The 12,721-nt window shown below is 46.7% G+C and overlaps 1 protein-coding gene across 1 annotated transcript in view; it reads left to right on the plus strand.

Moving 5' to 3' along the window:
• Positions 1-12,721, plus strand: part of LOC118960365 (centlein) — a 135,772-nt gene that overhangs the window by 17,250 nt on the left and 105,801 nt on the right. The window contains exon 10 of the mRNA XM_090210302.1: positions 7,825-8,058. Coding sequence (XP_090066428.1) covers positions 7,825-8,058 — 234 coding nt within the window. The remainder of the gene's footprint in view (positions 1-7,824; positions 8,059-12,721) is intronic.

Here is a 12,721-nt window from a genome sequence, read left to right on the forward strand (position 1 = left end):
CTCTATTCATTTACACTACAATACCCAGAGTCCTCTGTAACCAGGAAGAGGCTCACACTGCAGACACCACCTCTTATCAGGAGGTGACTAACTATACTATATATTACCACTCTATTCATTTACACTACAATACCCAGAGTCCTCTGTAACCAGGAAGAGGCTCACACTGCAGACACCACCTCTTATCAGGAGGTGACTAACTATACTATATATTACCACTCTATTCATTTACACTACAATACCCAGAGTCCTCTGTAACCAGGAAGAGGCTCACACTGCAGACACCACCTCTTATCAGAAGGTGACTAACTATACTATATATTACCACTCTATTCATTTACACTACAATACCCAGAGTCCTCTGTAACCAGGAAGAGGCTCACACTGCAGACACCACCTCTTATCAGAAGGTGACTAACTATACTATATATTACCACTCTATTCATTTACACTACAATACCCAGAGTCCTCTGCAACCAGGAAGAGGCTCACACAGCAGACACCACCTGCTATTAGCTATTAGTAACAACACAGTACTAATACACTCTACCCATAGCACACAGTACTAACACACAGTACTAACACACAGTACTAACACACAGTACTAACACACTCTACCCATAGCACACAGTACTAATACACTCTACCCATAGCACACAGTACTAACACACAGTACTAACACACTCTACCCATAGCACACAGTACTAATACACAGTACTAACACACAGTACTAACACACAGTACCCATAGCACACAGTACTAATACACAGTACTAACAAACAGTACTAACACACACTACCCATAGAACACAGTACTAATACACAGTACTAACACACACTACCCATAGCACACAGTACTAACACACAGTACTAACACACACTACCCATAGCACACAGTACTAACACACAGTACTAATACACTCTCCCCCTAGCACACAGTACTAACACACAGTACTAATACACTCTCCCCCTAGCACACAGTACTAACACACACTACCCATAGCACACAGTACTAACACACTCTACCCATAGCACACAGTACTAACACACACTACACATAGCACACAGTACTAATACACTCTACCCATAGCACACAGTACTAACACACAGTACTAACACACTACCCATAGCACACAGTACTAACACACTCTACCCATAGCACACAGTACTAACACACACTACCCATAGCATACAGTACTAACACACAGTATTAACACACACACTACACATAGCACACAGTACTAACACACAGTACTAATACACTCTACCCATAGCACACAGTACTAATACACACAACCCATAGCACACAGTACTAACACACTCTACCCATAGCACACAGTACTAACACACAGTACTAATACACTCTACCCATAGCACACAGTACTAACACACAGTACTAATACACTCTACCCATAGTACACAGTACTAATACACACAACCCATAGTACACAGTACTAATACACTCTACCCATAGCACACAGTACTAACACACTCTACCCATAGCACACAGTACTAACACACTCTACCCATAGCACACCGTACTAACACACACAACCCATAGCACACAGTACTAACACACAGTACTAACACACACTACCCATAGCACACAGTACTAACACACCGTACAAACACACAGTACTAACACACAGTACTAACACAAAGTACTAATACACACAACCCGTAGCACACAGTACTAACACACATTACTAACACACACTACCCATAGCACACAGTACTAACACACTCTACCCATAGCACACAGTACTAACACACAGTACTAATACACTCTACCCATAGCACACAGTACTAACACACAGTACTAATACACTCTACCCATAGTACACAGTACTAATACACACAACCCATAGTACACAGTACTAATACACTCTACCCATAGCACACAGTACTAATACACTCTACCCATAGCACATAGTACTAACACACCGTACTAACACACCGTACTAACACACAGTACTAACACACAGTACTAACACACTCTACCCATAGCACACAGTACTAATACACAGTACTAATACACTCTACCCATAGCACACAGTACTAACACACAGTACTAACACACACTACCCATAGCACACAGTACTAACACACAGTACTAATACACTCTACCCATAGCACACAGTACTAACACACAGTACTAATACACTCTACCCATAGTACACAGTACTAATACACTCTACCCATAGCCCACAGTACTAATACACTCTACCCATAGCACACAGTACTAACACACTCTACCCATAGCACACAGTACTAACACACAGTACTAATACTTCCGGCGCCGACAGAGATGGCCGCCTCGCTTCGCGTTCCTAGGAAACTATGCAGTTTTTTGTTTTTTTACGTGTTATTTCTTACATTAGTACCCCAGGTCATCTTAGGTTTCATTACATACAGTCGAGAAGAACTACTGAATATAAGATCAGCGTCAACTCACCATCAGTACGACCAAGAATATGTTTTTCGCGACGCGGATCCTGTGTTCTGCCTTACAAACAGGACAACGGAGTGGATCCCATGCAGCGACCCAAAAAACGACTCCGGAGACGGGCACACCGTGCACCATTCCCTAGCATTCTTCTTGCCAATGTCCAGTCTCTTGACAACAAGGTTGATGAAATCCGAGCAAGGGTAGCATTCCAGAGGGACATCAGAGACTGTAACGTTCTTTGCTTCACGGAAACGTGGCTTACTGGAGAGACGCTATCCGAGGCGGTGCAGCCAACAGGTTTCTCCACGCATCGCGCAGACAGAAACAAACATCTTTCTGGTAAGAAGAGGGGCGGGGGCGTATGCCTTATGACTAACGTGACATGGTGTGATGAAAGAAACATACAGGAACTCAAATCCTTCTGTTCACCTGATTTAGAATTCCTCACAATCAAATGTAGACCGCATTATCTACCAAGAGAATTCTCTTCGATTATAATCACAGCCGTATATATCCCCCCCCAAGCAGACACATCGTTGGCTCTGAATGAACTTTATTTGACTCTTTGCAAACTGGAAACCATTTATCCGGAGGCTGCATTCATTGTAGCTGGGGATTTTAACAAGGCTAATCTGAAAACAAGACTCCCTAAATTTTATCAGCACATCGATTGCGCAACCAGGGGTGGAAAGACCTTGGATCATTGTTACTCTAACTTCCGCGACGCATATAAGGCCCTGCCCCGCCCCCCTTTCGGAAAAGCTGACCACGACTCCATTTTGTTGATCCCTGCCTACAGACAGAAACTAAAACAAGAGGCTCCCACGCTGAGGTCTGTCCAACGCTGGTCCGACCAAGCTGACTCCACACTCCAAGACTGCTTCCATCACGTGGACTGGGACATGTTTTGTATTGCGTCAGACAACAACATTGACGAATACGCTGATTCGGTGTGCGAGTTCATTAGAACGTGCGTTGAAGATGTCGTTCCCATAGCAACGATTAAAACATTCCCTAACCAGAAACCGTGGATTGATGGCAGCATTCGCGTGAAACTGAAAGCGCGACCCACTGCTTTTAATCAGGGCAAGGTGTCTGGTAACATGACCGAATACAAACAGTGCAGCTATTCCCTCCACAAGGCTATCAAACAAGCTAAGCGCCAGTACAGAGACAAAGTAGAATCTCAATTCAACGGCTCAGACACAAAAGGCATGTGGCAGGGTCTACAGTCAATCACGGACTACAGGAAGAAATCCAGCCCAGTCACGGACCAGGATGTCCTGCTCCCAGGCAGACTAAATAACTTTTTTGCCCGCTTTGAGGACAATACAGTGCCACTGACACGGCCTGCAACGAAAACTTGCGGTCTCTCCTTCACTGCAGCCGAGGTGAGTAAGACATTTAAACGTGTTAACCCTCGCAAGGCTGCAGGCCCAGACGGCATCCCCAGCCGCGCCCTCAGAGCATGCGCAGACCAGCTGGCCGGTGTGTTTACGGACATATTCAATCAATCCCTATACCAGTCTGCTGTTCCCACATGCTTCAAGGGGGCCACCATTGTTCCTGTTCCCAAGAAAGCTAAGGTAACTGAGCTAAACGACTACCGCCCCGTAGCACTCACTTCCGTCATCATGAAGTGCTTTGAGAGACTAGTCAAGGACCATATCACCTCCACCCTACCTGACACCCTAGACCCACTCCAATTTGCTTACCGCCCAAATAGGTCCACAGACGATGCAATCTCAACCACACTGCACACTGCCCTAACCCATCTGGACAAGAGAAATACCTATGTGAGAATGCTGTTCATTGACTACAGCTCGGCATTCAACAACATAGTACCCTCCAAGCTCGTCATCAAGCTCGAGACCCTGGGTCTCGACCCCGCCCTGTGCAACTGGGTATGGACTTCCTGACGGGCCGCCCCCAGGTGGTGAGGGTAGGCAACAACATCTCCTCCCCGCTGATCCTCAACACTGGGGCCCCACAAGGGTGTGTTCTGAGCCCTCTCCTGTACTCCCTGTTCACCCACGACTGCGTGGCCACGCACGCCACCAACTCAATCATCAAGTTTGCGGACGACACAACAGTGGTAGGCTTGATTACCAACAACGACGAGACGGCCTACAGGGAGGAGGTGAGGGCCCTCGGAGTGTGGTGTCAGGAAAATAACCTCACACTCAACGTCAACAAAACTAAGGAGATGATTGTGGACTTCAGGAAACAGCAGAGGGAACACCCCCCTATCCACATCGATGGAACAGTAGTGGAGAGGGTAGCAAGTTTTAAGTTCCTCGGCATACACATCACAGACACATCACAGACAGAACTGAATTGGTCCACTCACACAGACAGCATTGTGAAGAAGGCGCAGCAGCGCCTCTTCAACCTCAGGAGGCTGAAGAAATTTGGCTTGTCACCAAAAGCACTCACAAACTTCTACAGATGCACAATCGAGAGCATCCTGGCGGGCTGTATCACCGCCTGGTACGGCAACTGCTCCGCCCTCAACCGTAAGGCTCTCCAGAGGGTAGTGAGGTCTGCACAACGCATCACCGGGGGCAAACTACCTGCCCTCCAGGACACCTACACCACCCGATGTCACAGGAAGGCCATAAAGATCATCAAGAACATCAACCACCCGAGCCACTGCCTGTTCACCCCGCTATCATCCAGAAGGCGAGGTCAGTACAGGTGCATCAAAGCTGGGACCGAGAGACTGAAAAACAGCTTCTATCTCAAGGCCATCAGACTGTTAAACAGCCACCACTAACATTGAGTGGCTGCTGCCAACACACTGACACTGACTCAACTCCAGCCACTTTAATAATGGGAAATGATGTAAATATATCACTAGCCACTTTAAACAATGCTACCTTATATAATGTTACTTACCCTACATTATTCATCTCATATGCATACGTATATACTGTACTCTATATCATCGACTGTATCCTTATGTAATACATGTATCACTAGCCACTTTAACTATGCCACTTTGTTTACATACTCATCTCATATGTATATACTGTACTCGATACCATCTACTGTATCTTGCCTATGCTGCTCTGTACCATCACTCATTCATATATCCTTATGTACATATTCTTTATCCCCTTACACTGTGTACAAGACAGTAGTTTTGGAATTGTTAGTTAGATTACTTGTTGGTTATTACTGCATTGTCGGAACTAGAAGCACAAGCATTTCGCTACACTCGCATTAACATCTGCTAACCATGTGTATGTGACAAATAAAATTTGATTTGATTTGATTTAATACACTCTACCCATAGCACACAGTACTAATACACACAACCCATAGCACACAGTACTAACACACAGTACTAACACACTCTACCCATAGCACACAGTACTAATACACAGTACTAATACACTCTACCCATAACACACAGTACTAATACACTCTACCCATAGTACACAGTACTAACACAAATACCAATACCACCTTTTATAATACGGTTACTTCACCACACGACATCACACTCAACCATACACCACCACACGACATCACACTCAACCATACACCACCACACGACATCACACTCAACCATACACCACCACACAACATCACACTCAACCATAAACCACCACACGACATCACACTCAACCATTCACTACCACACCATACACCACCACACAACATCACACTCAACCATACACTACCACACGACATCACACTCAACCATTCACTACCACACGACATAACACTCAACCATTCACTACCACACCATACACCACCACACGACATCACACTCAACCATACACCACCACACGACATCACACTCAACCATACACCACCACACGACATCACACTCAACCATACACCACCACACAACATCACACTCAACCGTTCACTACCACACCATACACCACCACACGACATCACACTCAACCATACACCACCACACGACATCACACTCAACCATACACTAACACACGACATCACACTCAACCATACACTACCACATGACATCACACTCAACCATACACTACCACACGACATCACACTCAACCATACACCACCACACGACATCACACTCAACCATACACTACCACACGACATCACACTCAACCATACACCACCACACAACATCACACTCAACCGTTCACTACCACACCATACACCACCACACGACATCACACTCAACCATACACCACCACACGACATCACACTCAACCATACACTACCACACGACATCACACTCAACCATACACCACCACACGACATCACACTCAACCATACACTATCACACGACATCACACTCAACCATACACCACCACACGACATCACACTCAACCATACACCACCACACGACATCACACTCAACCATACACTACCACACGACATCACACTCAACCATACACCACCACACGACATCACACTCAACCATACAATACCACACGACATCACACTCAACCATACACCACCACACGACATCACACTCAACCATACACCACCACACGACATCACACTCAACCATACACCACCACACGACATCACACTCAACCATACAATACCACACGACATCACACTCAACCATACACCACCACACGACATCACACTCAACCATACAATACCACACGACATCACACTCAACCAGTCCCCCTAACACTCTAACAAACATGACCACAACGGAGACACCAGCTCCTATCAGTAAAATCACCATGAAATCACTAAAAACCACATCACCACCCCCCCCCCCAAACCACATCACCAACCCCGCCAAAACCAAATCACCAACCCCCCAAAACCACATCACCACCCCGCCAAAACCAAATCACCCCCCCCCCCAAACCACATCACCAACCCCGCCAAAACCACATCACCAACCCCGCCAAAACCAAATCACCAACCCCCCAAAACCACATCACCACCCCGCCAAAACCACATCACCACCCCCCCAAAACCACATCACCAACCCCCCAAAACCACATCACCATAAGGCAAGCTGACAATGTGTTGTCTTTACAGTGGTAATACAGTGAGGCAGTAAACATGTTCTCTCTTCAGAAGTTCAACGTTGTGCCAATCTCATGGTTGCCAAGCCACTCACTGTAAGCCCTGTCTGTAACAGGAGTTTCTGTGTGGAGAGGTGGTGGGACAAACATGGATAAAAAATCTGTCCAGTCAGGGGGTTGGTTTTACACTTTCCACTACTCTCCCACTTTCTCCTTCACCCCCTTTTTCCTTCTCTCTCTCCCTCCCTCCTTCCAGATGATCATAGCATCTGTCCTCTCGTCTTCTCCATGGAAATAGGAGAACGATCGTTGTCACGACTCTCTGTCCCGTCAGCACCCGATGTGATGAGTGTTTCTGTTTTCTCTCCCTCTCCTCTACTTGTGGCCACAGCTCTACAACGAGCTGAGCATATGTTACCAGGCGCTCAAATCCAACGAGGGCCGGCTCCGCCAGAGTCACGTCGCCCTGACAACCCAGCTGGGCCAGAAGGAACAGCAGATTGTGCAGCTCCAAGGCCAGCTACAGCAACAACAACAACAGCAGACACACAACCAGCAGCAGCTTCCACAGACCATGGCCCCAGCCGGTCCCCCAGCCAGGCAGACCAACTCTAAACACTTTGAGGTGAGCTGTCAGAGGTTTGAGCTAGAGGCAAGTTGAAGACATTTTGCGTCACACTTCTCAGGGATTATATTGAGAGTGCTGTACAGCCAGAGGCAGTGAACTGAGTGTCCATATTGTCTACCTCAGAAGTTCTTCATTGCAGACCGATCTGTGTGTGTGTGTTTATGCACGCCACTGCATGCACTTTCACACTTTAAGTATTGCCTGATGAAATAATGAATGTTTATTTTGACCCATGTCACGTCTAAGTTGTTTATAATGGTCCAGCACTTACACCACCCTTGATATAGACATACCTCTAACCTCCGACCCCCTGACACTCAACCAGTGTGTAATTATTGTCCGGCCTGGCAGGAGTGTGTGGGTGGTGAAATGCCCACCATAGCCCGTTGTGGGGGTGGTCTTTAGAGACAGAGAGATGCTTATCAGGCGCTTGGCTTGATATCCAGCCCACCCTTGATCTTCTGATCTTCCCATTTCTGTTCAAGCCCAATGTCAGTGTCTTTCATGTAGATTTCTGATCTCTCTCCTCTCTTGGGGCTCTCTCTCTCTCTCTCTCTCTCTCTCTCTCTCTCTCTCTCTCTCTCTCTCGCTCTCCTCCCACCAATGTCTCTCTATCTAGACTGGGACTCAATTAAAAATTCTCTTCAGGTGATAGAATCATAGAAGCAGCATCCATTTTGCCATTCCCCTCTGCCCAGGTTTAATTGGAGATGGGTAATGGTGTTGAGTAGTGATGGTGTCAGCTCTCCCCCTTTCTCAACTCACACCCAGAGGGTAGAGAGTAACAAGATGCTGTCTGTCTGTCTGTCCAGCTCCATCAACCAAAGTAGCGCTTAATATCTTTTAATGATGCGTTTATCAGTCATCCTCCCTATTGGTTAGACCACACATGGTCAGTCACGGTCCATAGATCCACAACAGTAGCAAGACAATATCAGGCGGTCGTATTGCTGATCTAGGATCAGGTCCACCCTGGCCATGTAATCTTATTGATTTATAATCTAAAGGTATAATCTAAAACTGATCCTAGACCAGCCCTCCTACTCTGAGATATGTTATACATACAGGTGCTGATCTGAGCAGTGTTACACCTTGCAGAACGGTTTGCTATTCGCTGCTTTACAAATTGATTGTGTTTGTCTAATTTGACGGGTGGTAATCCTCCAGATAGCATCGCCCCGGACAGGAAGTCAGAAGATATCAGTGCAAATGTTAAGTGAGTTACAATTGCCTCTGTCTCACTTAACCCTGTTAATTCAGCCGAATGAATGCTGAAATATAAATGGATCAATTAGCGAGCAATTAAGTCCAGCTATGCAGTGTTACCCCAGTAATTAATACTACGTTCTAGAGGAGACGCGTTCCAGGCCGGTGTGTGGTGTGTGTGCATGCATGTTTATAACTGAGGGTTTTTGCGCGTGTGTGTTACAAGTCTTTGTGTGTGTGTGTTCTTTCTGACACTGCCAATACAAGGCACCCCTGTCTCTCAGTCTTCCACCCCAGTAAGCATCCATCCATCCATCCGTCCATCCATCCATCCATCAATCCTCCATCATAAGAAACTCAGATCACATAATTTTCGGGCATCTTTATGCATCAAAACCGATGCGTGGCATCAATATTAAATAGTGTTTACCCAGAGCACATGTAGCCGGCGCCTGGGCTGCTTTGTCTCTTAACTTTCCTTACCTACTGACATCAAAGTGAACAGATCAGATTATCGTCCCAAGGTATCCCAGCCAGTCAGGAGGGAGAGGCCTCTCCGTTTCCCAGGCTATAATTGCACTGACAGGGCGTGTGTGTATTCCAGCGTAAATAGCTAATTCCATAACGACTTCCTCTCGCCGAACACCTGTTAAATTCTAATGCACCGGTTGTTAGCCGGAGATTTATTTTAATTTGAAATGTTTGGAAGTTACCTGTTGGAGATGATCAAAGTGCTGATGGCTGGGGGAGCGCCGGGCGGGGGGAGACGTAGCTAGCGCCACACTCATTTGAATACGGGGAAAGAGAGGGAAGAGCGACGGCTTTGAACACTACTTTCTCGGAGGGAGAGGAAGGCAGGAGGAAGGGGGTGCAGGAGGTGAAAAAAACACCCCTTGTGTGTTATGTTGCCATGCTCTGCTAGATAACTACTGTCTGTCTTCTGTCTCCATGTCTGAAGTGGAGTTAACACTTTACAGCCAATGCTCAATGCTGCCTCTGGGACTGAAGCAGGTCAAGTCTGAATAGGAATCAGTCTGTCTAGTAGTCAGACGATGTCAATCTGGACTTCAATCTTGTCTACTTTCTATAGCTACTGTAGTACCTCTGGTACCTTCATCTACACATTTGTACTGGAATGCAGAATTCAGGTGAAAGTTGTGTTAATGATTTGGAGTTGGGAAGTAGGTGAAATCTAGTTTTACATCTGCTTTTGATTGATCTCCATTTGTTTTGAAGGAACGGCCAGTGATCCTACTAAAACTTCCTCTTGTACCATAGTTGTATCCTTGTGAGAGTTTCTCACAACGAGCTTGCTAGTTCTTTGCTAGCCATTCATCTCGATAGTTGGATGCCTTTGTGCCTTTATGTGAGTCAGCGAGTACACTGCAGACAGACCGAGACAGGTCTCCATAGAGTCTAGAAGATGGCCCTGTGCCCTGTTCTTCTATTCAGCCTGAAGGTTCTGGCTGTGGTCTGACAACCCAGCAGCCCAGGTGACTCAGCTCAGCCACACACCAGCCTAGATGATGGGTTGCCAGGTTGGATCGAGCGGTTGCCAGATTGGCGGCTGCCACCGCAACCAAGGAGACTGGGGAAACCCCCACAAGTGATCAGTGGCCACCAGCAGAGTTTTGTAGCCGTAGCCCAATCAGCCCACACTGTCACCACATTGCACACAGGGTAGCTAGCTACTGTTTCTCTGGCTGGCTACAGTAAAGCAGTGATTAGTAGAACCCACATTAGAATACATAGCAGACCTCAGGCTTTTCTGGACAGCCATCTAAATGAACAGTGACTTCTTAATTGTGTGGGCAGCCGTTCAAAGCAGAGCTCACTAGCGAAGCCCCTCATCAGCGTTGGAAATGAAGGAGGTGGGAAGATGAGGCTCTCAGTCAGTCCAATGAAGTTGGGACTAGGTTGAAGAGGGGGATTTTAGAAGGACACCTATTGTCCTTTTCGTCAACTTGGAACTCGGCCTCCTATTCTCATATAGTGCACTACTTGTTGCCACTCTGAAGGGAATAGGGTGCTAGCTGCGTTAACAACACTTTTTCTCTCTTTCTTATTCTCCTATTTTCTTCTAAGTAAAAGGTACTTTAGTTGCCTGGATCCTTCCCTCCTTTCCCTCAGCTATACAGCCATGCCTCTTCCTATAACATCTGCCTCCATCTAATCCTTGTTTAGTGTTAGTGAATCAGGCGCTGTCTGTCAGATGTATAATTCAGGTATCACTCCCCACTCGCCCGCCGCTCTGTTCCGCCAGGGTCAGGTTTGGATGAGGAGAGGTGCTTCTTTTGATCAGCATCCTCATCCTCATCATCATCATCATACATGACATACCCCTGGATCCTGTGGAGTTATAGACCTAGTGAAGAATGGAAGATGTGTGTGTTTTTTTAATGTTTAGATGGTTAGTGATGGTGGACAGAGGCTCAGAGGGGAAAGCATTAATAGTTGGTTCTCAGATAGGATCTATGAAATCGTAATGCTACAAAAGCAGATTGATGGAAGTGGAAGCCGTGATGTCGGGTTGGAATTTAGAAACGTAACAAAATCGATTTACATGAAAACACCCCAAAAATGATGAAGTGGAAAGTGGAGCCTAATGGAAGGCAGAGCAATAGAGGGAAACTTCTGCCAGTTGTGGACTGAAAGCCATTTTGTTGCAACCTACGGTAAAGCTACCTTCATTTAAATAGAGCCATGTTTTTCCATCATTTAATGACTTTGACTTCATACTTTGTGTCATAATGAATTTATTTGGAGTGTGTGCGACCCCCGTGGGAATGGAACCCACGACCCTGGCGTTGCTAGCGCCACGCTCTCACCCAGTGAACCACCCAGAGTCAGGGCTCTGTGTCTGGCAGCAGATGAGAGCCCATATATTAGACCTGAGACAGTAATGACATGGACTCAACATGGACTCCAGTGTTGTGATTTAATAGCTCAAGTGGTCTCATTAGAAGGGAGCCCTGTGTACTGCAGCTCTCCTCATTAACCAACCACAGCCATGTGCTGCAGGCACACAGGTCAGACAGACTGTGTGGGTGGACCCAGCAGCACTACACACACACACACACACACACACACACACTGCCCCTGTCTTGTCCTTCCATTAGGTCCTCCAGCACAACCCACTTCCACTCAGGAACCACCATCCAGACTAACACAGCCCACTGCATCTGAACTGGGGGGGTTACACAAACACACCCCCATGCGCCCTCCAGTACCACCCAACTCCACCACAACCCCCCGTCCCGTCCATGCGTTACCCTAGCCTACCTCTCCAACAGCATCGGAGACACAGGCAGAGAGAGCCCGGCGTTGCCACAGATATGAGGTAGGGCCTGCCCTGGTTATAGCTGCTCCATAATTAACAGTGATCAGATTTGTTTTGTGGCATAAATGGTGCATGTGTAGAACATTAGCCATGGCACTGCTCATTTAAATTCAG

Source organism: Oncorhynchus mykiss, chromosome 19 (genome assembly GCF_057628025.1).
Source record: "Oncorhynchus mykiss isolate SJ-2025 chromosome 19, ASM5762802v1, whole genome shotgun sequence".
Lineage (NCBI taxonomy): Eukaryota > Metazoa > Chordata > Actinopteri > Salmoniformes > Salmonidae > Oncorhynchus > Oncorhynchus mykiss.